Below are 26,835 nucleotides of genomic sequence, written 5' to 3' on the forward strand. Positions count from 1 at the left end.
TCTCCAGTGGCCATGAATTCTCCCATCTTCTTAACCGCTATAGGTACACCTCTAAATATATCGCGGCTCGTTTTGAGTCGATTGCACTACACTGACCGACGGGCACCGCGAAAGAATTCTCTATACGTTTGGTGGCTGTTCTGTCGCGCGAGGTTTCTGGGAATTGTAGTCCTTTCTTCCTCTAACGTCATTGGCTTGCGGGGGTTTGCCGACGCTCGTATTCTCTTACGCTTTATCGCCGCTTTGGTTTACGGGAGTTGTAGTCACTGCAGTCTCCTTTACCATTGGTAGAGCGGGCCTCGAGACTTCATCTTCCAGACGGCATCGCGCCGACAATAGTAACATGAAACACAAGGGGATGGGAGTCGTGATAGAACCCGGGAGTGTGAGCGGGAGGCGAGCGCGGACTCCTCTTCTGACAGCAGGTACCCCCAAGCAGAAGGCGGGAAGTTTATGCAGGGTTGCCAACCTCCAGGCAGGCCCTGGAGGTCTCCCGGAATTACAGCTGATCTCCAGGCCACAGATATCTCAGTTCTGGAGAATATAGCACCTTTGAGGGTGGACTCTATGGCATTATTCCCCACTGAGATACATTGCCCTTCCCAGATCGCCAAGATTTTATCAGCCTGGAAAGATCAAATCTAGTTTATTGAGAACCCCCCCCCCCACCTTTCCACTGTCCTCCCCAGTTGAATTCAATGCTTCTGTTGAGACCTTCATCCCCTTCCTTTGAGTGGCTCAGGGGTCTTGGTTTGTGTGGCAAAAGGACAGCGTTGCAAAAAAAGCTGCCCACCACGACATGGCTTGGCATGTAGAAATGGGCAACCGAAATGATTCAGGAGGAAAGACCGAATTTTCATTGTAGGGGGTGGAGGCAAGACAGAGCTTTCGAAATTATGCATAAGCTGGAGAAAGTGGAGAAAACGTTTCCCTCCCTCCTCCATAATGCAAGAACGTAGAGACTCCCTGTGAACCATTTCTTGTTTAATCATGCTGTGGAACTCATTGCCACAGGATGTAGTGGCAACCACGAACTCAAGACAGTTTTTAAAAAGGCATTAGACAAAGTCCAGGACAGATCTACCAATGGCTGTTAGTCATGGGCAAATGGAACTTCCATGGTCAGAAGCAGTCTACTTCTCAAAGCCAGTTGCTGGTGAGACAATCAGCAGGGAGTCTTTGGCCTCCATGCCTCCGCTTGTAAACTTTCCAGGAACATCAGACTGGCCAAAGTGGATGCGGGACTAGATGAATGTTTGGAGTCGCCAGTGGGCTTCCTCTTGTGGGTTACAATGGTGGCTAATGCCTCTATCTCCATAACTCTAGGCAAATATCCAATTGGTTTTGAGAGAGTCAACTTTTATGTAAACATGCTTGCCCAAAAGGAAGACCAATGTAAAACTGGTGGACCCTGCTTGCAGAAAATGGCATTGGGTGTGGGGATGGGTCTTAGAAAACTATGATGTAGGAGAGTTCGCAGCAAACTCCGGGAGATTCCAGCGCTGCCAGAGGTTGCGCAGAGGATCTCAGGTTTAACATAAACCTAAAGATGGAGGAGACGCAAAAGGTGATAAGTTTCTCAAGTCTTCAGTAGGATACTGAAGGTAACAGTACTGAAGGCGGGGCACCGGATGGCACACTGAAAGCATGTGATGGAGGTTGGTTGTAGAATATCTGGGACTTTTATTGGAGCAGTGGTTCAGATATAATGAAGAGCACAGTTACGACATGTAGTGTCTTTTCAAGGACTTGGGCTGAGCCAGGAACAGATGCCGTGAAAAGCTGTTAGAAAGTCAAAATTGCTGGAAGTTACAGCATTTGTGAAAGGTGAGTACTTAAAATCAAAGGAACAAAAATAACACTTATCTGTTAGAAGTGTTAGATGGAAAGATCTTTCATTTCTCTATTAGACTAACACACCACACCACAAGAAAACCAAGAAACGCAAGTTTGCCTGTAACTAACTCTCACTGCCCCACTGGTTAACATTGACCCTCATTGATCATTCAACTCAAACATTGATGTACCCATTCAGGCACAGCCCTAGGTGCAATCCCATGGGATTTCCTCTAGCTTTCTGATATGATCCCTTCACTTTTTTCCCCCTTTTGATGCAGAGGTCCAAAATGCCACACATCGACACAGACATTAAGTTGGACTTCAAGGATGTCCTCCTGAGACCCAAACGGAGCACCCTGAAATCCCGCAGTGAGGTGAGAACAAACATTGGGCTGTGTCCTGTAGAGCCAGTGACTGAAGCCTGCAAGATGGCAGGGGGAGGTTTCGGTGCTCAGGTTTGTCAGCCCTTTCCTTACAGGCTAGGCTTGAGATAGGAGGTAGGTGCGGAGCAGAGTCCTGTTGTTCCCCGAGTGACCCCTGCATGGCAGCCCTGTTAAAAGACATCTCGGTTCTGGAATTGGGCCAGCATTTTTTCTCTGCCCTGCTCCCTGAGAATTGGAGAGACTACAAACTGGACTTTGTGCAGGTACTGCATGCACTCAAGCATCAGGCTTCCTGTCTGCTCCTTTGCAGATGAGAGTTATGGTGTATTTGATCTACAGCAGGGCCAAGAAAAGGAGGAACCGCTTTCCCATGGTTCTGCTTTCTGCTCTGAAGTGGGAGACACTGGTCTCTACTGTGGCTGATACCCTCAAGATAGGATGAGTGATCTGGTGTCTTCTGCTAGTCCCATGCCGCCTCATTTTCCAGGTGGATCTCATGAGGTCTTTTGTGTTCCGGAATTCCAAGCAGATGTACACTGGGATCCCCATCATTGCTGCCAACATGGATACCGTGGGCACCTTTGAGATGGCCAAGGTGCTTTGCAAGGTAGGGTGGTTGTTTGGGGACTCTTGATAACCCTGTGCTGTGTGAGGGAAATTTGCCTGTCCCACTTGGTACCGTAATGTGCCCCATGGCGCAGAGTGGTAAGCGGCAGTACTGCAGTCAAAGCTCTGCTCATGACCTGAGTTCGATCCTGGTGGAAGGTCTTTTGTGTTCCGGAATTCCAAGCAGACGTACACTGGGATCCCCATCATTGCTGCCAACATGGATACCGTGGGCACCTTTGAGATGGCCAAGGTGCTTTGCAAGGTAGGGTGGTTGTTTGGGGACTCTTGATAACCCTGTGCTGTGTGAGGGAAATTTGCCTGTCCCACTTGGTACCGTAGTGTGCCCCATGGCGCAGAGTGGTAAGCGGCAGTACTGCGGTCAAAGCTCTGCTCATGACCTGAGTTCGATCCTGGTGGAAGCCGGGTTCAGGTAGCCGGCTCAAGGTTGATTCAGCCTTCCATCCTTCTGAGGTCGGTAAAATGAGTACCCAGTTTCCTGGGGGTAAAGTGTAGATGACTGGAGAAGGCAATGGCAAACCACCCTGTAAAAAGTCTTTACTTAGTACCGTAAGCCCATGAAATGCTCTGGGCTGATCACAGACACCTGCTGTATTTCTTGCCCGCTTCCATATCTGAATTTCCTTCTCTGCCCTTCTTCTAAAGGGGGAAGAGCAGACATAAGACTAGATCTACACTTCCTGGTTCCTGTGCAGTGGCTCTCTCCATTACTGTCTCAGCTTCTGGTCTTTTCATCTCTCTCCCCCGCCCCCTCCCAGTTCTGTCTCTTCACAGCTATCCATAAACACTACAGCCTGGAAGAGTGGAAGGAGTTTGCAGCCCAGAATCCAGAGTGCCTCCAGGTGAGCAATTGCTGACGCAGCTGCACTTTTCATCCAGCACAGCAAACGACAGCCAGTGCTCCTGGGCCTTACGCTGGGAATTCCCGTGAAGAAGGTTGTTGCTGCCTCCTCTCCTTCAGTCCTCCCCTTTGCAGCTTCTTAACTGTCCTGCACCCCTCCCCAGAACGTGGCGGCCAGTTCAGGCACCGGGCCCTCTGACTTCGAGCTGCTGGAGCAGATCCTAGAGGCAGTGCCCCAGGTTCGCTACATCTGCCTGGACGTGGCCAATGGCTACTCGGAACACTTTGTCCAGTTCCTGAGGGATGTGCGGAAACGCTTTCCTGACCACACCATCATGGTACGTTCCTCTGCCCTTCTCCTCCAACAACGGCCTAGAGAGAGGTGGGTTTTTTTTTGTTTTCCTTGGTCTTTGTGGCTGGTACTTCCCCCCCATTATGGGTACTGTACTGTCAAGGGAAAGGCAATGGCAAACCACCCCGTAAAAAGTCTGCCAAGAAAATGTCGTCATGCGACATCCCCCCATGGGTCAGTAATGACTTCGTGCTTGCACAGGGGACTAACTTTACCTTTTACTGTCAAGGTACCTGCGAAGTGACAGGTCCACCGTTTGCTTCCATCTACCATTGTGGTACCTTTCAGTCAAGTTTGGCCTCTCAGCCCTCTCTGCTGAAGGGTCTGTTCTCCATCTCTCTGTTTTACTTTCACAGGCTGGGAACGTGGTGACAGGGGAGATGGTGGAAGAGCTTATCTTGTCAGGAGCCGACATCATCAAAGTTGGCATTGGACCAGGTGGCTATCTTGGGGATGTGGCGGGCGGACTGGAATGCTGCCATTTCATGGGGCATGAAAAGTCTTAATAACAACAACATTCGGTTTATATACTGCCCTTCAGGACAACTTAATGCCGACGCAGAGTTTACAAAGTATGTCATTATTAGCCCAACAATCACCCTGTGAGGTGGGTGGAGCTGAGAGAGCTCTGAGAGAGCTGTGACTGACCCAAGGTCACCCAGCTTGTTTCTAGTGGAGGAGTGGGGATCAAACCTGGTATTCCAGATTAGAGTCCTGTGCTCTTAACCACTACACCAAACTGGCTCTTGCCCTTTTTTTAGCAGGGAGGGTGGACAGAGATAACTTGTTGGGAGTGGGGTATTGTTACAGTGGAAGGAGGCAATCCTTCAACACCTGCCACACACTTCCCTAACTGCAGGCTTCTTGGCTCACTCCAGGCTCGGTTTGTACCACTCGGAAGAAGACGGGCGTGGGTTACCCCCAGCTCAGTGCTGTCATGGAATGTGCCGATGCAGCCCACGGTCTCAACGGGCACATTATCTCGGTAAGAAGTTCCAGCCCCAAGGCCAGAGTTCTGGGAGTGGAGCAGGGTCTACTGGGCTAAAGCAGGGGATGCTGGGAGTCACAGAACACCATGGGAATTGAACCTTGGTAAGTCCTTAAAGCGCTTAGGCCCCATGAGAACACCCCAGTGAACTCTTTTTATATGCATGCTAATTGGATGTTGGGATGTTTGGTTTACTGAATAAACTCGTTTAAAACAATTATGCATTTCCACTGTTCGTTTGCTGGGCTCTGACCATCTTCAAGATCCTCCTCAACTACAATTTGCAAGGAGGAAAAGCCTAACACTTGCATGGCTGTCAAACGAGGCTTGGTTTGAAGCACAGGTGCGCTCCCAGTTGGTGTGTTTCCAGAAGATACGTTCACAAATGCAAGGCCGTAGGAACATGCGCAGTCATTCTTGACCCATTTACTTGGACCTAATATTTTCCTTGGTTTATGAAAATTGATAAGTGTTTGGAAGATAAGCGAGACTTGTCCTCCCATCTGTCTTTTGCAGGATGGAGGCTGCAGCTGTCCGGGGGACGTGGCAAAGGCTTTTGGTACAAACCCCCATCCTTTTCATTTCTCCAGTCAGCCTCTGGGGAGGATGCAGAACCCTGGCGTGTTCTTACGGCTGCCTCCACCGTAGGCCGCTGCTAACTCTGCTGCGATTCCTCTCTGGCCCAGGCGCCGGTGCAGACTTCGTCATGCTGGGGGGCATGCTGGCCGGGCACACCGAATCGGGGGGGGAGCTGATCGAGAAGGGGGGCAAGAAATACAAGATGTTCTACGGCATGAGCTCGGAGGTGTCGATGAAGAAGTATGCCGGGGGTGTTGCTGAATACAGGTATGGGTCCAGGGAACAAAGAAGAGCCTAGCTGGATCTGACCAAAAGGTCCTGGCTACTCCCGCGCCCTGCAGTGGCCGTTCAGATTCCTCTGGGATGCCTACAAGTGGGGCGTGCGAGCAACAGCCTTACATATCCCCCCCCACCCCAAACTAGTATTTTGAGACACATTGCCTACGGCCAGAGAGGATTCAGTTGGTCAGCATAACTAGCAGCTAACTTATCCTCCAGAGATTTATTTATTATCTGTCAAATTTATACCCTGCCCTCCCTGTGAACGGGCTCAGGGCAGCTAACAACAATTTACTGCTCAGGGGCCATCGCTATCATCTTACAGCAAAAAGTTCCTTTAATTTAAGCGTATTACGGACTTTCCCTGTCCTGCATCTGCTGCCAGCCACTTTCAGGGTTCTCTCTACCTGTGCCCTCCTTCCTGTTAACACTCTCCTCCCTGCCCTAAGAAAAAGGAGAGGGGAACTCGATTCCTGGTGAGTTCACAGAACGTTCCGGGGCCTTCTGACTCTGCCGGGAGAAGGCCTCAGCACGAGAACACGGAAAGAGCCACTTTTGTGAGGGAAATGAAAGGTTGGTTTGGCTGGGGGGGGGGGGGACGGACTCACAGGGCTTAGGGCTAGGCGGGGTCAGGCGCAGTGGGCAGGAAGAGTATGGAGGGGTGGGGTGGGGGGCTGTGGGCAGGGAATAGGGGGCTGAGAGGCCAAGGGATGACATCAACTTCTAAGTGCCGATTTCAAGGACCCCCCCCCCAAATCCTGGGCTACCTCCCTAGTCAGTGTGGTGCTGTCAGGCAGCATTTTTGCTGTCCCTTTTCCAAGGCAGGGCCTTGTCGATTCCCTGGGCAAAGCAGGGTCTGGTGCTCAGCCTGAATACTGAAGCAGAGTCCTAAACTTCTGGCAGTGGAGAAAAGCCTGGAGTAGGCCTGGCTCCTAGGAAATGCGGCTCAAGAGGGAGGGGGCCCCTCGTCTCATGTCTGCCTCTCACCCGCAGGGCCTCTGAGGGGAAGGTGGTCGAGGTGCCGTTCAAGGGGGACGTGGAGCACACCTTGCGGGACATCCTGGGGGGCATCCGCTCCACGTGCACCTATGTGGGGGCTGCCAAGCTGAAGGAGCTGAGCCGCAGGACCACCTTCATCCGGGTCACCCAGCAAGCCAACCCCATCTTTGATCAGGTGGACCAGCCCTGACCCAGCTCCTCAGGAAGCCGCTCTGGTATCCAAGACCCCCACCTGCCTTTCGGGTTTCCAGGGGAGGCTGTCTGAAGGCCAGCCAGAAGGCCAGCATCTTGGCGTTCCAGGAGGTGACCAGTTAAGCTCCCAAGCAAGGCAGATGGGCTCTCCTCCCTCCGGCCCCTTTCACTCCGTGGAGAGACCAGCTGCCACTTCCCATTCATTCCAGGACACTCTGATCCACCCCACCCCCCCACCCCCCGGGCCCATGCTCCAGTTACTCAGGAGGGAAGAGGGGTGCGTCCGTGCATGCCGTGGGGGATATGAGCAGGGGCAGTCCCCCCCACTTCCCCATTCTCCCTCCCCATAATGGGCGGCAAAAGAGGAGAGAGGAATGTAAAAGATTTTACACTCTTTACTGAAGTTATAATAAAACTCTAAAGTGACTTCTGGTGGCTGCAGCAGCTGTGCGGACGGAGTGGAGGAGGCAGTCGGGTCGCCACAGAAGCTCCTGCATCTGATCAATCATCACACCTGGAGGGAAGGTGGGGGGAGAAAAACGAGCCTCTGGGTCACGGTGTGGCCAAGCACAGGGGCCCTGGCTGGGGAGGGAGGGGAAGGTCACTCACTGGCTCCTGGTATCCACCAGGTGATCGTGGAAGGTAGGGATAAGGGTGTCGTGGTGGGTGCACTGGTACTCGCCCTGCTGGAGGAAAGGGAGAAGGGGCATAGGTGTCGGAGCACCCCCGTCAACTGTGCGACATCCCTTCAGCTGTAGAGGAGCCTCATGCAGGCCAGGCCTGACCTTGTCCCATCAGCAGCAGAGCCTGCCATGCTTCCAGAGAAGCCAGGGCCCCCTGTGCCCCACCCTTAATCACCCCTTTCCACCCATCAGCCACTCCTTTCAGCTTGGTTGCCTCCTCCTCTTCCAGTAGTTCTCCAACCCCACCTCCAGGTCCTTTATGTCTGTCGCCTTCCTGGGGCCCTTCTCCCTAGCAGCCTCCTGCCAAAGCCAACCTCACCTTCTGGAAAAGAGAGTTCTCCCCCTCGCCACTTGAATCCTGCACAATGTCGTCAGGTTCGCCTGCAAAGAGAACAGAGTGGGGTTTGTCTGCCCTGACCACATTGGCTGTTCCCTCTGACAGCCCCGGCCGCATCTCCTCTGGGTGTGGTTTTGTGATCAGTGGGATCTAGAATGATTTAGGGCATCTCACGATCTAACAAGCTTCTTGCTGATAGATCAAGATGGGTAGCCGTGTTAGTCTGTCCGTAGCAGTGGAAAAGAGCAAGAGTCCAGTTCTGAAGAAGTGAGCTGTGACTCCCAGAAGCACCTACCCTACCACAAATTTTGTTAGCCTTCTAGGTGCTACTGGACTCTTGCTCTTTTCTACTGCCACAGACAGAATAATACGGCTCCCCATCTTGATCTATCTCCATGGAAGGCACCACACTGAGCTGTACAGAACAGAAATCCATCAGCCTTGTGAACCTTCTTGCTGTCCTCCTTGGGAGAGAAACCTTGAAATGCTGCTGGGTGGAGCCTCAAGAGAAGTGGGCCAGGGGCTCAGTGGAATGCAGGCCCCTCCCTCCCCCACTGCTGCTCTTCCTAAGCCTCCTGCCTGTGAAATCCCACCCCCTTTTTGACCCTCCCTCCCCTTTGGTGGCTTATTCTAAGGGCCAACAACTAGCTTCCCAACCCATCTCCCTTCACCTCCTTAACAGAGACAAGACTTTTCAAGATAGTTTCAGGAGGGCAGCCATGTTGGTCTGTAGTAGAAGAGCAAGATTTGGGTCTGGTAGCACCTTAAAGACCAACTAGACGTGCAGGGTATGAGCCTTTGAGAGTCAGAGCTCCCTTTATCACCTGACGAAGGGAGCTTCAACTCAAAGGCTCATCCCTTGGAAATCTAGTAGGTGCCGCTGGACCCAGAAGACTTTCCCAAAAAAACAGAGAAGAGCACAACATAGACACAGGTAGAAACATACACGGGAGAAACAAGGTAACCTCCCCGCCCCACCCCTCGGTTCTCCGTCAACTCGCCTACTGCTGTTTACCATCTCCCACCCCATGAGATGTTCTGAGTTGGGTACAGCAACGTGGGCTGCCATATAGAGTTGCCATTTTCTTGTACTGAAATTTTATGTTTTAATGTGGTTTTATTACATGATGTTATCCGCTCTGAGCCCACCTGCGGGGAGAGCAGACTATAAATTTAATAAAAAATAATAAAATCATCATAATAAATGGGGCAAGAATAGGGGCTTGCCTATAAGCTAGAAAAGGGCTACTGGCACACCTTGCTGAAATGGCCCACCACAAAATGCTGTGACCAATCTCTCCAGAATTCTAAGCAGCAGAAGCCGCACAGCCTACCTGCTTCCTGGTTGCTTGGCAACTGGAGGCTTGGGTGGTACCCGGGGGAATTCCTATAAGCGGGAGGAGAGGATGCGGTGAGCCGGATTAGAGCAGCAGGAGGAGGCGAAGGAGGCAGGGCAAGGAGGCGCTTACTGTTCCTGAGTACAGGGCTGGCAGCTCCTCTTTCTTCTGCCCCTGGGTGGGTTTGGCTGCTGCTTGCCAGACTCGGATGTCTCTGCCTGCTGTTGATCATCCTCACTTGGGAGCAAGGGCCTGGACCGGCTGGGAGAGCTCAGATGTGCAGGGGAATCTGAGAGAAAGAAACATGACCAGGAATGAGGACAAATGGGACAAGAATGATGAGTGGTGCATGTTGCTCCCCCTGCGTGCCCACCTGCGGTCTGGTACCCCATGTCCGTGAGATATCTGGATAGGATGCTGGGATCTGGAGAAGACTGCCTGGGATCCTGGATGTAAGCAGCTTTCAGCAACTGGAAAGGGAAACAAAGAATGAAGGACCAGGTTTTAGGCTTAGTCAGGGCAAGGCTCCCAAAGTCAGCCACCACCAGAGGCTCTGCAAGACAAAATCTGAAAGGCAAGGCTGCACATCTCGCAACTGCCTGCTTGAATGGGCATCCACTGGGTAGAGGAGGAAGAGAGGACCTCTTCTGGGTCTAGCACAGTTCTCCCCAATGTGGTGCCCATGGGAGCAATGGTGCCAATGTGTCATCTAGTGCCCACTTCCTTCTGCGAAGCAAACAGCTCGTTCTGGCTTTCCTCCCCTCGCTGGAGAAGAGGTGCTTCAGAAGAGCTGACCTATTGGAAAAACATTTCTGATTTTTTTTCTGGGCCTTCACAAGATCATACACAAACCGCGTAATTTGGAAGGCAAAACAGAGCAGCAGAATTTCATCTACACTCAGACAGGTAAAGACTGAACTTTGACTTCAACTGTTAGTCCTGGCCAAGGACACGGCCACTGCTCAGTTTCCTTCACGTTACTCCGGCTGAGATCCAGCGTCTGAAGCCAGAGGCTGAAATCTAAGTTCCACTTTTTGAACCTTGTCAAAGTTCAACTTAACTACCTGACTGGCTGAAACTTCTGCATTCTCTTGCAAATTGCGCAGTTTGATCTTTCTCTGTATTGTTGATTGGATTGTATCCATATGTTTGTACATTTCTTTAAAGGTATACACACAATACAGGTATCTGTGGTGTGGTGGTTTCAGCGGCAGACTAGGATATGGGAGAACCAGCTTTGGATCCCCACTAGAAGCTGGCTGGCTGATCTTGGGCTATCACACACTCATAGCTTAAGCTACCTCTCAGGGTTGTTGTGAAAACGAAATGGAAAAAAGGACAATGAAATAAAACATTTTGGGCTCCCCACTGGGGACAAAGGTGGGGTATAAGTGAAGTAAATAATGGGTCGCTTTTCATAGTTCTCTCTCAGATTTATGTAGGATTTTTTTAAAGGTCCCTTTTTCCTTCTCTGCTTTCTCCAGCGCATCTTCCAGTTGCAAATTCCTCTAGCTTACCTTCCACTTCAGCACATTCAGATACGGTGCTGTGTTCCATTATGTCCATCCAGCCCAGAACCATGCACTGCAACTGGCAGCATTAGCATGGCTGGGATTTTTGCCAGCTCTTCCCTGCTGTTCCCTAGCAATGAACTTGGGACCTGGCACATGCAAAGCGTGGACTCGACCACTGAGTTACAGCCCCACCCCCTGCACTGCTGTAGGCAGACGGGCGAGCGCGTAGTCAGGCTCCAGGAAATGCACCGTTCCTACACCTACCTGCTGAAAGCGGGGCTTGGGCAGGGTACTCTCCAGCTGCCACAGGTAATCATAGAAGAGTTCTTCCACTACAGTTTGGAAGGTTTTCCCGTAATCATTTTCCAGATGCTTCTATGAGATATAAGAAGGATTTTATTGGCTCAGACTGAAAGATCTATTAAGTTTTGCATTGTTTCTAATATTTATATAGGTATCTTGCAGTATAGTTTAACACCATACAGGAATCAAATAGCTTCTCCCCTTCTGATGAAAGACATCCCACCTGGAGCTTCCTCTCAAGGTATTTCTTACCCCCCCCCCCCCCCGTCCATTTTCCAGCCCCAACTTACCTGCACATACGTCTCCCGCTGCCTTTGGTCGCTCAGTAACCCCAACACCAGATCTCGGAAATTCTTCTGGGCCACCTGCACCAGTTTCAAATCGTGAGCAGTCTGTTGGGAAAGAAGAAGCAGAGTGTTAAGCTAGTTTCGTGTAGTGGTTAAGAGCGGCAGGACTCTAATCTGGAGAGCCAGGTTTGATTTCCCTCTCCTCCTCCTGAAGCCAGCTGGGTGACCTTGGCTCAGTCACGGCTCTCTGGAGCTCTCTCAGCCCCACCCACCTCACAGGGTGATTGCCGTGAGGATAATAATAACACACTGCTCTGAGTGGGCGTTAACTTGTCCTGAAGGGTACAATATAAATTGAATGTTGTTATTATTAAATCAGGGTGGAGGAGCACTTCCTAATGGAAAGGATGTGCAGCAGAGAAGAAGCACGGCAAGCAGGGATTCCATCAGTATTCTCAAGGCTGCAAATACTCACAGCTTTGGGGTGGGGTGCAGGCTCGTGCTCTGGAAAGAACGCATCAATAGCACTGTAGATTTTGCCATCGGTCTCTTCCTCCTTCAGCATGTTCATTATCACCTGTGGGAGGGAGAAAAGTAGGGTTGAGAAGCAATGCTTGAACCAAGAGGGCTCTCATGCAATAAAACTGGACCAAATTTTCATTACCACCACCACCGCTGGTGTTAAAAATTGCATGCCACCTCCTGCCTCACCTCGGCCTGGAGGCCCAAGCGCAACTTGGCCAGGTGCCGGTAGTGGACCAAGTCAGGGGCCGCATCCTCCACAGCCTCCAGCAGCGCCAGCACACGGGAGAAGTCCTGGATCCAGTGCTCCCGGACTGTGTGCCATGCAGCAGCAGCCACCAGCCGCAAAGCCGTGCTGGGGTCAAGGGCCACCTCCTCCTCGCCCGCCACCTCAGCAGCCATCACCTGAGAGCAGAAGAAAGGGCAAGCGGGGGAGTCAGAAACTCAACCAGGTATAGCCCCACCCCAGTCACATTCTGCCCCACCCATGCTTCAGGCTCCTCCCCTTTTCCACACATAGCTCCACCTCCTCAATGCTTCCCAAAGACCCCGCCCCTTTGACTCCACCCAGGCTCAGCCCCCGCCCCTTTCCCCAATGTAGCCGCAACTCCCTTTTCAGAAAAGGGAGGGAGCCACGCCTCCCTCTTCTTCAGGTCATACATGGAACGACCTATCATTAGGCTTGCCAGCTCCAGGTCGGGAAATTCCTGGAGATTTGGGGGTGGAGCCTGGAGAGGGCGTGGCTTGGGGGAGGGACCTGGGCATAGTGCCATAGGGTCTCCCCTCCAAAGCCGCCCCTTTCTCCAGACCGCTGGGGCCTGGAGACCAGTTCAAATTCCGGGAGATCTCCAGACACCCCCTGGAGGTTGGCAACCCTACCTGCCTTTGCCACCGGCAACCGTTTCTCGCCCTAGTTCTGCAACGTCACTTCCGGAGGAGGCATTCGCCCCTGTGTCCTCTTGGTCGCCCCCCAGCACGTTAGATGTTTCGTCGGGTAGAGAAGGTTTCTCCGGAGGCGATCGGACGTCCTCAGCCTGCCGGGGCCGGGCGCCTTTAACTGCGCCCGGGCGTTTGTTTTAATTTACAACCGCGCTTCCGGTCGTTTCTATGGGGACGCGTGTGACGTCGACGCGCATTCCGTCAGTTCCGCCGAGAGCCTCAAAGGCTTTTTTCCCCTCGAAATGCTTCGCGTTCCGCATTGCCCGCGAAGCGGCGCAGCGGCCCCTGCTGGCTAAATATGGAAACTGCATCCAACAACTGTAAAGCGAATTCTTGGACTTTATTAGAAGGGAAGGGTTAAAAAATAAGGCTAAGTTGTAGGTGATATTTATGGAAAAAACAGAGAGCGTCTCAGAGCACGTGCAGAGGGCCGGTCGCTTGCAAGTTGCGCCCCGTGTGAGCAAGATAACGGGGCTGCTACTTTTTAATAGCTGCTTAATAGTTTTTAACAGTTTAACAGCGTGCACTGACCTACAGCCCAGGTGATCCCGATCTCTCAGAACTCGGAAGCTAAGCAGGGTCGGCCTTGGTTAGAAGCTGGATGGGAAGACCAGGGTTGCAGAGGCAGGCAAAAAGAGGTGCAAAACACCTCTGTTAGTCTCTTGCCATGAAAACCTCACGGGGGTCACCAGAAGTCAGCTATGACTTGATGGCACTCTCCACCACCAATAACTGTGTATTTTATATACCCCCCCCCTTCTAGACAGATTAGTGCCCCATTCAGAGTGGTGAACGAAGTCAGTGTTGTTATTATCCCTTCAATACAGTGGGGAAGCTGGACTGAGAGGAGTGGCTGACCCAAGGCCACCTGCACAGCTCAGGGCAGTAGTGGGAGATCAAACCAGCAGAGGGATACTTTGGAACCCAATCACTTAACCACTGCTTAACCAGTTATTCCCTAGGGTGAAATCTCAACAGGGATACAGCTCAGGATTTGGCAACTAGGGAACTACTCAGCAAAAGTTTTTCTGAGCATGTGTTGATTTCACATCATAACAACTAGATCAGACCAAAAGTCAATGTGGGGCAGAATCTTCTTTCCCACAGTAGCTGAAAAGGTGACCAAAAGCGCAGCCATTTTTCTTGCTAGCTTGAAACACAAAACAGTTTGGTTGCTTGGCCTTGAATGTGTAACTGTGCAGGAAACAGTTTAGACAGCAAGACAGTAGAAGCAGTAAACGCAAATGGCTGAAGCTAGCTAGATAAGGGAGATGGAAAACTCCACTGGAGTAGAGAAGCAAAAAGAGGTGGGCTTTCCTCCCAACAGAGGCTTTGGCTCGGAAAGAACAAGGTATAAAAGATGCCCCCTCCCACCTTTCTCGGGTGGGCTTACTTGCTCGAAACTCAGCCCCCTTATTTCATGAAATAAAAGCTTTTCCTCTTCAAAGTTCTCCAACTCTTGATGCAATTATTGGGCAAAAGAATCAGGTCAAAACGAACCAAAGCATTTTTGCAACAGAAAGGTTGCCAACTCTGGTTTCGGAAATTCCTGGAGGTTTTGAACAATGCCTGGGGAAGGTCGAGTTCAGTGAACATGGGATGTCACTCTAGGGCTTCAGTTTCTCCTAGGCTGTATAATATAACACAAAGCCTGCCCTCCGTAGTTGTCTTTTCCTCCAGGGGAACTGATCTCTATAGTCTGGAAGGAAGTTGTAATTCCAGAATTCCAGGTTCCGCCTGGAGGCTGGCAACCCTAGAAGCTGAACAGATGTCCAGAAAAGCCTGCGGGGTGCAGAGGCCATTGACCAAAGCTTGCAGCTATTATTGTCCTCCCTCCAGCAGTTGCATTCATAGATATACTGCCTCTGAATATGGAGGCTCTATTTATTCATTGAGGCTATTGCCCATTGATGGACCTCTGTTCCATGAATGTGTCTAATCCCCTTTCAAATTAATCTACACTCATGGTCATCAGGCAACCTTAAGGCAGCGAGTTCTACAGGTTAATCGTGCATGGGTTCAAGCTACCCTTCCCAGGAGTTACATGGAAATTGTTTTGGTTGTCTTGTCCTGTCCCAGAAGAGCAACAAGCAAACTGGAAGGAGGGTAAATATTTTCAGGACACGTTGTGCTTTCAAAGAGTCTCTCGACTTTCTTTGTGTAGACATGAATTGATTTTGTTGGTGCTTGCTCCCTTTTCCTGAGTTACACATTGTGTATAATTATAAAACCCAGAGCCAAGAAGCGGCCTGTGGTTTTCCAGGGGAGAAAGGCCTTCCTACTGCTTAAGGTAAGCAACTCTTCATGAGAACACAGACTTTCAGCGCAGTGATATAAGACGAAAGGAGCAAGGCAGGGGAGACCCCCCCAACACCACTGTCACAATTAAGGTGCAGTACGTCATGGGAGATGTAGAGTTTCAGTAATCGTTACAGGCACGATTGGGATGTTTGATGTAGAATTATAACTTGTCCTTACCTAGAATAGGTAACAACTTGTTTAAAAAAATATTCTCTCCTCGCATGCTGTCTTTATTGGCAGCACACAGGGCACCCTGCGATGCACCCCCTGGCTCTTATAACACCACCATTGGATCTATATATTGCCTGTCAGAACAATTTAATGCCCACTCAGAGCATTTTACAAAGTGTGTTATTATTATCCTCATGACAATCACCCTGTGAGGTGGGTGGGGCTGAGAGAGCTCCGAGAAGCTGTGACTGACCCAAAGTCGCCCACCTGGCTTCAAGCGGAGGAGTGGGGAATCAAACCTGGTTCTCCAGATTAGAGTTCTGCTGCTTTTAACCACTACCTGAAACTGGCCCTTAGTTTGTAGTCTAGCTAAGTCAAAATCCTTTCAAGCAGAATGAGGTGAACATAGGATGCCAGCCTCCAGGTGGTGGCTGGAAATCTCCTGGAATTACAACTGATCTCCAGTCCACAGAGATCAGTTCTCTTGGAGAAAATGGCTGCTTTGGAGGGTAGTGGCTATGGAATTATATCCCACTGAGGTCCCCCCCACTCCCCAAACCCTGCCCTCTCCAGTTTCTACCTCCCAAATCTCCAGGAATTTCCCAATTTGGAACTAGCAACCTTAGGTGAGAATGATCGTAAGGAGTGGCAGTGGATGAGACATGTTAAGTCATGGGAATTATAGTTCCATGTATGAATGCTGATTGGAGAAAAGATGTGATGTGGAGGAACTCTGTTGCCCACAAACCAACTTCGCAGACTTTCATGCCCCCAACATGCCACCTCTGGTTGGGATTCTAAACTTAAACCTGTCCACAGTCTTGCAACAAAGTCCACACAACAAGGAAACAAAACGTGTTTTGAGTTAAAAACCATTTATTTTCAAATAAATACCTATATTTGTGTGAAAAAAAATCACAGCATTTTGTTTGGCGTTGTTCATTTCCATGTAGTTTAAATGCAAAATGGTTTTTTAAAATCTTGCCATAAATCATCATGCCGGGCTGCCACCCGCCTTGGCATGCATTGCTGTGCGTTCCCACCCACCCCCACCCCCAGTGCTCATATGTTCCTTTAAAAGCTCAGCTTCAGTGCAAGGCAAGGGAGGCCCTCAGCTCCTTTAAAAGGTGCAAGCATTTAAATAAGTGAGCAAAGGCGAGCCAGCGACGGCTGGTCAATATATATCTTACAGCGGCTTATCCTTTCTCCGTTTCTTTCCATCAGGTGCATTTTTTACGGAGATTCCTGAACGCTCCCACCCCAACCTATACAAATTCACCTCCCGAAAGTGGGTTGGGGCGGGGGACAGAAGCTGCGGTCCTGCTTTCTGCACAGGAGAGGTAATTCCAGTAGATCTGGTAGGGACAGATCTGGAAGACCGGGCTCAGGAGCAGCTCTCGTGTTTACCTTGGAGAGGCTAAAAACCAGCAAAGCTATAAATGAAAAGTGGCGGGCCTTTTAGAGCTGTGTGCATCACTGGGAGCAGATCGGAGTGTGTTGGGGAAACGGTGGGGAAACGGTGTGGGGTTGGATGGAAATCAGGGCCAAACTTATAGGGGATCCTGGACAGCGACAGGGTGAGGGCTTGTGGCAAGAACACGGTGCTGATGGCAGGAACCAGGGAGGGAGGAAGTGAGCAAAAGGGGTGAAGTCATAAGTAAGCACAAGGGTGCAACAAGTGAAATTGGTGCCAGGAGACTGTGGGCAGGACTGGTGATTCTGTACGGGGACAGAAAGGGTAGATTACAGTTCAGGGGGGCGACATGAGTGGATGAACACACAGAGCAAGTGAGATAAGGAATCTAAATGGGGGGGGGAGATTGTAAAGAGGGTGGGGTGGCGACAGCAGGACTAATGTAAATAGGGTGGAACGAGAGATGGTATGGCGGACTCTCTCCGTGGACAGATGGGAGATTCTCTGGGATGGGATCTGGGTGATCCAGTTTCCAGCTACCTCCCCCCTACTGCTGTGGTTCCATGGCTCAGACAGGGCCCCCTTTACCCCCTCTTGCCCCCCACTTCTGCTGGCATTGTAGATATACAGTACATAGCAACTAAAGCCTGGCTCAGACAGGGCGCCCAGTCCGCTCTCCTCTGCGAACAACACCAGGCGACCCACGAACGTTGGGAGATCCCCGGGGATCTGGCTGGCGGGATGGAGATCCCCGGGATGGGGATCCCCGAGCTGGAGATACTCGAGCATTGGCGGGGCTGCCGCGGTTGGTGGGCTGCCTACCCGGAGAGTCTCGGGAAAGGGCAGGAGAATGCCGAGCGGGAGCAGGGGAGGCCCGAGAAGGGGCAGGAGGATCCGATGGGCCCACCGCAGACCCTGGGGCCACATCGATCGTCAGCACTCCATGGACCTGGGAGAGCTGTGGGCTGTCCAGACTGGCCACCAGCTGGCGACGGCCTGGGCGCAGTGGCGTGAAACACTGGCGCAGCTTCACCGTTTGGTGCGGGCCGATGTCCCTGCAAAGAAAACAGAGGAGAGTCAGGTGTCTTCAGAAGCCGTGGAGCCAGGTATGGGAGAGAGGGAAGGAAAGGGGCAGAAATTAATGTGTCAGAGAGATTCTGAGTCAGCTTGGAGATGGTAAAACCTGCCCTCTGACCCCATATCTGTAGGGGTCCAGCTGGGGATATTCATTGGACAGAGACTAGACACACATCACACATCTGCAATATTCATATAACCTGGGCTTTTTTTCCTGGAAAAAGAGGTGGTGGAACTCAGTGGGTTGCCCTCGGAGAAAATGGTCACATGGCTGGTGGCCCCGCCCCCTGATCTCCAGCCATGTGACCATTTTCATGAGGTTCCGGAACTCCATTCCACCACGTTCTTGTTGAAAAAAAGCCCTGCATATAACATTTGCAAATGCATTAACTAGTCTCACTACAAAAGTGTGTATGTGTGTGTGTGCATGGAAGGCAGGTTCCCAAGGGGCTCCCCTCTCTAAGGGAGGCCTTGAAGCAAGACATTTAGATTGCGCACTGCAAATGAAATCCAAAAGTACAATAATTGGAGGGGGGCACAGGGAAGGGGGGAATTTGTTGGATGGAAATACTGTTTGACTGCTTGAGGAAAGGCAGCCCTTTCCGGATTCTGCCCCAAGTTCTGGGAGGGAAGCAGATTCCGGGGGGCTTAGTGTGTAATTCGCTGGAGCCTTGTGATGGACAGATGTCCAAAGGACCACTCACCCCACTGTCATCGTATTCGGGGTGGAAAGCCCGGATCCCTCCATGTGGAAGATGGCGCCGGTCAGCGTGACTGGAAGAGGGTTTTTGAAGATGATCTGGACTTGCGTCTCTTGTCCAACAATGGCTGGGGCCAGTAACTGCGAAAGAGAATTCGAGGACTGTGAACCCAGGTCGGGAAGCACAAGAAGAGGTTACAAACACCCTTTGGGCTGCGTTCACATGAACAAAGGCTAACGCTGTCCCATCTTCTGGGGTCACACTGTATTTTCTGGACCGCACATTTAACACATGGGAAGAGGACCCCCACTTTGTTCGCAGAAGGAGAGTCACATTCAGTGCAGACACATAAAGATATCCTTTCTTTGGCTTTCTAGGCAGGTTGTCCTTTCTGTGATCGTTCTGCACTCAAACTGTATTCTGGTAGAATTCGCAGGAACAGGCAAAAGGAAATATAAATCTCTTGCTTGCTCTAATCCCACCCCCCATCGCCCTTTCTGGAATAAACATTTGTGAAGTTGAAGTAACTGCACCAGAGTCAGGAAACTGGAGAATCCAGCCCTTTAGAGATTTTCTCGTGAAGTGTTTCTGTGACCTCAGTCCCCAACCTTTCACTCATCGACAACTTTGGGTCTGCCCTCAATTTCTGAGACGTTGGCATCTGGTCTTACCGTCAGAGTGAGATCTGGAGTGCGCAGGCGGAAGGTGTGCTCTTTAGCGAGAGTTTGACCCGTCTCGGCTACTTTTCCGGAGATGCTAAGCTTCATGGCCCCCTGGTCCACCAAGTGGGGCTTGTACTCAGCGTATGAGATCAGCATCGGGACAGTCTGGGCTGGAGGGAGACAGATTTGGAGTTACAGAGATGTGTGCCTAAGGTAGCAACCGTGAGAAGATGGAGGGCATCATACTCTTTTTGTTTGGTGGTGGCCGCAGGGTTGGCACCAGTCCCATACTCTGGCATGCTGACAGTGGCCTTTTAGAGTCTCTCTACACGAGACATCTGACATGTGAAGAACTCAGGTCAGGAGATGCAATGCTAGCTGGGAAGGGTAGTTCAAAAAGACAGAGCTGGCTGCAGGGCAAATACTTTGCCATACACTGGAGCTGTGTGAAGGGGCTGTGGAATGCCAGAAGGGAAACTTCAGCCCATTATAACCTCTCCAAGTCCAAGCCTGGCTCTGGAAGGCAGCTCCAGCCTATTTCCATTCCTCACTGCCCTCTGGTTGCCATCCCACACAGTTTTAGTCTGGAGAGGTGAAATTGACAGAGCCTCTGGGGAGGCAAAGATGAAATTAACAAACCCTCTGCGGAGCGATCTCCACCAGCTCTTTCTTTTTAAACTATGCTTCCCAGCTCTCAATGCATCTCTCTGCACTTGATGAACACGCGCCCAGGCGTCTCGTGTAGAGAGACTCTTAGTCAGAGGCAAACCAACCCTCTGGCCAAGATCTTTGGATGAGAAACGAGCATTGGAGGGGACGGAGAAAGGCCCGGGAGATGGTTTCTTCCCACGGCTTGGATGCCTTGTAGATTTCCGTGGGTGCAGGGGCAGTGGTGGGGTTGATTTCTGCCAGTTCCACTCTCCAGTGCAGGAGATCTCCAATTCCACCCCCCAAGCTATTCCTGGAGGGTTCCCTCTCTTTCCCCAGAAGAGGTATTTCAGGGAGCATTTTGGGCTGCCACAGGAAGGAAGAACTGGCTCAAATTTCCACCTCTTTCTGCGCCTGCAGAAATCTGGCCTTTGCTCTCCCTGCAAAAGGCCTATTTAATTTGTGCCTTTCAATCTATACCCATCTTTTTTGTCAACAAGTTCTTTCGAGCGGCTCACCATAAAAACCATATAAAACTGCCATAAAACAAATCAGGCAAGATATAAATCTCAACAAATGTCTCATACTAAAAGAGCCGCAATGTAATAAATCAACAAACTGAGGTGTCTGAAAGCTTGAGAGAAAAGAAAAGTATTTACAGAGAGTAAACATTCCAATGGCGTGTTCCACGGCCAGATCTCACCGGGGCAGAGCTTTCTAACACGGGCACCCTGCTGTAAATCCTGCTTCTAACAGAAAACAACTTCCCCCGCCAACAACGGTACATGAAGAAGCGTTCCATCTTTAATTGTACAAGCAAGGGGAGCCCCCTTCTTCCAGGGCACAGACAGAAATTTTATATATTCCTTAATTCCAGGAATGCTGGAAATTGGCTTTGCTTCCAAAATGTCCCAGGTGTAATCCCCGATATATCTACTGAAAGAGTGTCTGGTAGCAGGTGTTGAGGAAAGATCGTTCTCTGCCCAAGACCCCAAAGTGCAGCTGCCAGTTAGAGGAGGTAAGCAAAGGCAACAGGCAGCTTCAGAGCTCAAAGGCACAGACTGAATGACCCGCTGAAAGGTCAGTGGAATGAGAGACGTTGTGCTAATCTCAGGAGCTTTGCACAAAATGTATTTCCTACACCAAAGTCGCTTTGCAGAGAACAACATCAATCCCATGTGCGGTTTGCCAGGTATCATGAACGCACGTAGGCTTTTTTGCTGCATGAAACCATGGTTCGTGGTGACTCTGCCACGTGGATACACCTCTGAGGGTTGAATGCGGCAGAGGGCCACCTCATAAAGACACGCCCCAGACGTTTGACCTGTTGTACCTCCATTTGCTGGAATCTGGACTTGCCGCTGCTCCTTCTTAAAATGGCTGCCCGTTACGCCGGTGTAGTACATGACTGACACAAAGAGGTTCAGCGAGATGTTGCGGGGCATGTTGCTTTTGTTCTTCAGGTTGATCCGCAGGGTGATGTCTTGCCCTGTGTAAGCATCTTGGGTGTCTACCGTCATCGAGATGTCGTCCCCCCAGTCTTTGTTGATGTAGATGTGGGCCTTGGTGCCATGTTTGGCAGCCGTTTCCACTGCTTTGCGTTCCTCATCAGACCCTGGGAAGAGACCAGACACAAAGAGAGAGTGTTAGAGAAGGGGAGTTGCCCATCTGTTCGCAGAGCTGGGCACTATGCATGCATGGGGACCAAAAAGAACCCCCAGACTGAAAGCCCAGATAATATTTCAGCTGCTCATTTGAGAGAGTATGAGCATACAGGGACCCTACTTCCTGAGGAATCCTTATCACCATACCCTCGGGATGTTTGTAGAGGCTGGTGAGGTCGTCACGCTTGTTGGAGCCCACGGCTTTGGTGCTGATCAGGTGGCCAATGGCTTTCTCTTCCACATAGACTATCTTGAAACTTCCATCAGATTGGCGCTGCCAATACACCTTGTCACTGTTTACCTGCAAAAAGCGCCCCAGAAACTATCAGCAATGCCGCTCACCGTTGTCCCTATCAGGCCCAGATGAGTGTTGAATTCAGAGCTAAGCTACAAGAGACGAATTACACGAGGAGGAGCACGTGAAGGGAGTCTCAATGTTAGCCAGGAAGCTGAGTTTTAAAAGAGATCAGAAGACTTTGTTAATTTCCCCTCTCTACAGAACTCTGCTCAGAAGGTTTGTTTATTTCCTCTTCACCTCTTAGAAGGGGAGGGGAAACTGACAGAGCCTTTGGGAGGTAAAGAGGAAATTAATAAACCCTCTGAACAGCATCTCCTTGGCTCTGTAGAGAGGGGAAATTAACAAAGCCTTCCGATCTCTTTTAAAACTCAGCTTCCCGGCTAACATTGCGACTCCCTTCATGCACTCCTCCTTGTGTAATTCATCTCTTGCAGCTTGGCTCTCATTTGGAACAACTTCTATGTTCATCAGGAGCTATCCAGGGTCCTGAAGAAACTGCCTGTGGCAGAAATGGTCACCTCCAGGAAGGGCCATAAAGAACCCTATTCTGATAACGTTCCCATGAACAAATACCTCAGCAAAGCAGAAGGAGGCATCATATTTCATGTAGACCAAGCCGTTCTTGATGGCCTCTACGGAGCAGGGTCCACAGCAGAAGATGCCTGTAGGGGAAAGAAGGAAAGCAGAGAGAAGATCAGCTCTGGAAACGGTGCAGAGCCATGAGAGGGAATCCTGTCTCACAACCTTTTGGGAGTACACAAAGATCTCCTGTAGACTCCTGGCAACACTGAGGTTAGTTTAGGTGGGCAGCCATATCGGTCTGCAGTGGAACAGCAGGATTCGAATCCAGTGGCATCTTAGACACCAACAAGTTTTTCAGGATGTAAGCTTTTGAGAGTCAGAACTCCCTTCTTCTTTGTCTCTCGAAAGCTCATACTCTGAAAATCTTGCTGGTCTCTAAGGTGCCACTGGATTCAAATCCTGCTGTCCTGGCCACATGTTTTCCAGTATCTCAAGATGAAAATTAAGAATATGGTATAAGGAATAGCCTTTTGTTAGCTCCTTTAAAATATTAAGTTGTGCTTTCTCTGGTAGCAAGCTTTACCGGACTTTAGGTCAGAGTGTTTTCTTGTATTTGCTGACTAAGCCAGCCTGGGGCTCCTTTGGTGTGGGAGTTGCCCTAACCTGCGTGGCATTAGAAGCTGAAGCAAGCTGCAATCGATATCCCGTCAAGGTTACATCCTGGCAGTCGGCCAAGCCAGGTAAAAGAATTGTGATTGGCTTGAGGGGCTTGAAAAAGCCTGTTTCTTGCCTTGGGAAGGAGAGAAAAGGATGCTAGGATGCAGGACGGAGTATAAGCCTCGGTTGTTAAGAAGAGGTGGCTGGCTGCTCTGTGCTACTCCTCACTATTGCCCTGATCAAGTAGGAATGGACTTATGCTGGGAACAGGGCGAGAGGCGGTGATACGGGGAATTTAATGTGAAGTTTATTAGGAAGCTAGCTTTCAGTTCTTAGTTAGTAAGGCTAGTTAGATCGGTTTAATCTTTTATTGGTTTTTTTCCCCCATGCCAGAAGTTGAATGAAAGAGTGATGTCTGCATTGACACATGCTCAGATATGATTTTGTTTTAATAAATGTTATGTTTTGTATTTAAGTTGGCCTTGTGAATTACTTGCCAGGGAGATATAGATATAGATATAGATATAGATATAGATATAGATATAGATATAGATATAGATATAGATATAGATATAGATATAGACAGGGGTCATTTTGTAGAAAAAGAGCTGGAGGAACTCATTAGCATACTCATTAGCATAACTCATAGCCATCACTGGAAGTGTGTCATTGGCATAACTGATTTGCATATGCCACACCCCCTGACATCACCTATCCTGGCTGTTTTGGACCCAATCCTGGCCATTCAGGGCTGAAATTGGGCCCAAAGTGGCAAAAAGGGGCTGAAAACGGCTGAAAAGGGGCCCAAAATGGTCAGGATCAGGCCGCTGCTGAGTGGGAGAGTGATCCACCACCCGTCAGAGGCCCAATCCGGGCCCAAAATGGCTGAGAGTCAGGTGGGTGGGGCCACCTGACATGTGACCTCTTTGACCCACCTGCGTTCCTGCACGTTCCCCCTCAAAATGAGCCCTAGATATAGATATAGATGTGTGTGTGTGTGTGTGTGTGTACACACACACACACACACACACACACACACACACACACAGAGCCTGGACCTGGGAGAATTAGCTCTTTGCGATTGGAATAGCCCCTTTCCCTTCCCAGCCACCTCTGTAAGTTCGGGATTGGCTGATGGAGGCTGGTGGGACTGGGGAAGGAGGCTGGGTCCCTTACGCATGGGAGACGGCTAAGTGCGAAGTGCTACTTTTTGTAGCAGATCCCGCATCGCAGACTAAAAGGCATTCTTGGCCTCCTTTAGGAAATATCCTGACAACTTGCATTAAAGTGTGTGTCAGTGTGTGAACATTATGCACATAACTGCAGAGAGCAGGTCCCGTCTTCCAAATGCGTATTACTCAAAAGGAGAAAAAAAGCTTCAGAGCCACTTTCTCCTTATGTATTTGTGTTTTAAATAAAGGCCGATTCCCTTAATGGGGGATAGTAAAGAGTCCAGGAGCACCTTTAAGACTAACCAAATTATTTATAGCATAAGCTTTCGAGAACCACAGCTCTTTTTGTCAGATGCACTGTCAGCTTTCAAGAACCACAACTCTCTTTGTCAGATGCACTGTCAGCTTTCGAGAACCACAGCCAGGGCTTTTTTTCAGCTGGAACACGGTGGAACGGAGTTCCCGAACCTCTTGAAAATGGTCACATGGCTGGTGGCCCCACCCCCTGATCTCCAGACAGAGGGGAGTTTAGATTGCCCTCTGCACCGCCGAGCGGCGTGGAGGGCAATCTAGACTCCCTTCTGTCTGGAGATCAGGGGGCGGGGCCACCAGCCATGTGATCATTTTATCTGAGGGCGACCCACTGAGTTCCACCACCTCTTTTCCCGGAAAAAAAGCCCTGACCACAGCTCTCTGCATCAGATGCATCTGACGATGCTTCTGATGAAGAAAGCTGTGGTTCTCGAAAGCTTATGCTACAATAAAGTTGGTTAGTATTAAAGGTGCTAATGGACTCTTTACTATTTTGCAACTACAGATTAACACGGCTAACTCCTCTGGATCTAAAGGGAGAAGCATTCTCTCCAGTTCTGAGGGACTGTTCTCCAGTGTCAGAATTTTTTAAAACAAAAATTTGACCCCTGGCTACCTTCTGAGGGCCTGGAAGCGGGCAGTATTGTCAAATCGTCAATGTGGAATCTGCTATCCAGGGCATCAAAATTCTTAGTGTTTGTATGGCTGGGGTGGAGTAGAGAAAACCCCACCATGGCCTCCTTCTGCTCCTCTCCAGGCAGAAGTACTCCAGTGTGAGAAAGACTTGATCTAAAAGTGATACCGGTGTGGCAGAAGGACCCAAACAGGGTCTTGTTGAAGCTGGATTGCCACTCGTGTGAAGTAGCGACATTAATTCTGGCAATGCAGTTTGCCGATGGCAAATAAGACAGGCAGAGGCAGGCTGGGAGCTGCTCCGTTGTTCAGACTGAGTTCTAGGCCAGGGGCAAGGTGGAAACCACACTGGCTGTTCACGTCCCCTGATCCCCATGTTGGCTTAACAGCTGTATTACCAGCCTTACTATCATTTCGCTGGGCTTCTAAGACGGAGATGTTCTGCCAAGCATATGGTGGTTGAAGTGAGTGAAACACACACACACCCATCGGCCTCTTCCCAGGAGGGGGACACTCTCCCTGGTCTGTACAACATCTAACAGCTCACCACCCACCGCACAGGCTTGGATGTCGAAGGATTGTGCAATTTGAATGCCACTGTGTTTTACTCGTTAGATTTTAAAAAATCTATTATGCTACCTTGTTTTATATTTTTGATGTGATCTTCTCTGAACCGGTTTTACAGGGAGAGTGGAATATAAGTGCAATAAAATAAATAAATAAATAATCTCTCCGCCTTCCCCAACCTTGAATACCGTTCGGGACATTCCTCCCTCGCTTACCACTGCTTGACTCTTGAGGAGTGGCATCCACTACTTGCCAGCCATCAAACCCTGAAGGCAGATCAGGACGGGTCATCCAGCAATCATTCCAGACATGGAAATTCCTGCATTGAGACGAGGAAGGGAGGACTTTAGTTAGACGGCAGTGATAGGAATGCTGATTTCCATTCCTACCGCTTCCCTAAGGCACCCCTGCCGGGAGAATCAAACAACACCCTCTCACCAGACAGAGTCGGCATTAAGGTGCTCCAAGGGTTTCATATTCTCATCAAAGTAAATGTCCATGGTGAGGCTGACGTCTGTGTCATGCGCCGAGTTGTAGTTGGTGACTGTCCGCGTGGCAATGCCCAAGCACCGCAGCACTGGGAAGAGGGGAAGAAAGAGCGTGTCAGCAGAGAGACCCTTGTCTTCAACTGCAACGGCCTCCCCAACACCCACAGACCAGTTTTGTATCATATCAGAGTTCGGGACACACAATCTCAGCACTGAAGCGAAGCATGAAAATATAGACTTATGGTGGGTAGTCAACCAAAGCAAAACCCTAATGGTGCGCTGTGAACCAAACCGCTTCCCTGAGAAATGCCACTAAGGGAAACTGTGTGTTTGTGTTTAGGATCATAACCAAAAGGGAGACTGCAATGAAGAAATCAGAAGAAGATTGAGACTTGGAAGAGCAGCTGTGAGGGAGCTAGAGAAAATCCTTAAAGATAAAGATGTCTCTCTGGGAACCAAGATCAAGATAATCCAGACTGTGGTGTTCCCCCATTGCTATGTATAGATGTGAAAGCTGGACAGTGAAGAAAGCTGACGGGAAGAAAAT

At 50.2% G+C, this 26,835-nt stretch overlaps 3 protein-coding genes across 7 annotated transcripts in view; 1 reads left to right on the top strand and 2 right to left on the bottom strand.

The window, feature by feature from the left end:
- The first annotated feature begins 302 nt into the window (after positions 1-302).
- Positions 303-7,374, top strand: GMPR2 (guanosine monophosphate reductase 2). 3 transcript variants are annotated; one of them, XM_054994900.1, is made up of 12 exons: positions 336-425; positions 1,747-1,827; positions 2,118-2,213; positions 2,318-2,485; positions 2,710-3,093; positions 3,608-3,691; positions 3,855-4,028; positions 4,399-4,480; positions 4,921-5,027; positions 5,547-5,589; positions 5,717-5,876; positions 6,882-7,374. In XM_054994900.1, the coding sequence occupies exons 5-12, from the start codon at positions 3,049-3,051 to the stop codon at positions 7,075-7,077; spliced, it is 891 nt and encodes a 296-aa protein (XP_054850875.1). In that variant the 5' UTR covers positions 336-425; positions 1,747-1,827; positions 2,118-2,213; positions 2,318-2,485; positions 2,710-3,048; the 3' UTR covers positions 7,078-7,374. The 3 variants fall into 3 exon arrangements, with proteins under 3 accessions (XP_054850876.1, XP_054850875.1, XP_054850874.1); XM_054994899.1 differs by lacking the exon at positions 2,318-2,485; XM_054994901.1 differs by lacking the exons at positions 1,747-1,827; positions 2,318-2,485 and having other exon boundaries at positions 303-425.
- An 82-nt stretch (positions 7,375-7,456) lies between these two features.
- TINF2 (TERF1 interacting nuclear factor 2) lies at positions 7,457-13,158 on the bottom strand. 3 transcript variants are annotated; one of them, XM_054994897.1, is made up of 11 exons: positions 12,946-13,158; positions 12,252-12,467; positions 12,016-12,117; positions 11,544-11,645; positions 11,215-11,325; positions 9,810-9,906; positions 9,569-9,725; positions 9,434-9,486; positions 8,082-8,143; positions 7,689-7,765; positions 7,457-7,593 (listed from the first exon to the last, which is right to left on the bottom strand). In XM_054994897.1, the coding sequence occupies exons 2-11, from the start codon at positions 12,462-12,464 to the stop codon at positions 7,581-7,583; spliced, it is 987 nt and encodes a 328-aa protein (XP_054850872.1). In that variant the 5' UTR covers positions 12,465-12,467; positions 12,946-13,158; the 3' UTR covers positions 7,457-7,580. The 3 variants fall into 3 exon arrangements, with proteins under 3 accessions (XP_054850872.1, XP_054850873.1, XP_054850871.1); XM_054994898.1 differs by having other exon boundaries at positions 7,689-7,762; positions 12,942-13,158; XM_054994896.1 differs by having other exon boundaries at positions 12,942-13,158.
- Positions 13,159-16,346: 3,188 nt separating this feature from the next.
- Positions 16,347-26,835, bottom strand: part of TGM1 (transglutaminase 1) — a 45,904-nt gene continuing 35,415 nt past the window's right edge. The window contains exons 8-15 of the mRNA XM_054995001.1: positions 26,239-26,377; positions 26,016-26,119; positions 22,511-22,599; positions 21,787-21,940; positions 21,309-21,590; positions 19,337-19,497; positions 18,669-18,805; positions 16,347-17,942 (exon numbers count right to left, since the gene is read on the bottom strand). Coding sequence (XP_054850976.1) covers positions 17,540-17,942; positions 18,669-18,805; positions 19,337-19,497; positions 21,309-21,590; positions 21,787-21,940; positions 22,511-22,599; positions 26,016-26,119; positions 26,239-26,377 — 1,469 coding nt within the window. The 3' untranslated portion in view covers positions 16,347-17,539. The remainder of the gene's footprint in view (positions 17,943-18,668; positions 18,806-19,336; positions 19,498-21,308; positions 21,591-21,786; positions 21,941-22,510; positions 22,600-26,015; positions 26,120-26,238; positions 26,378-26,835) is intronic.

Source organism: Eublepharis macularius, chromosome 12 (assembly GCF_028583425.1).
Source record: "Eublepharis macularius isolate TG4126 chromosome 12, MPM_Emac_v1.0, whole genome shotgun sequence".
NCBI lineage: Eukaryota > Metazoa > Chordata > Lepidosauria > Squamata > Eublepharidae > Eublepharis > Eublepharis macularius.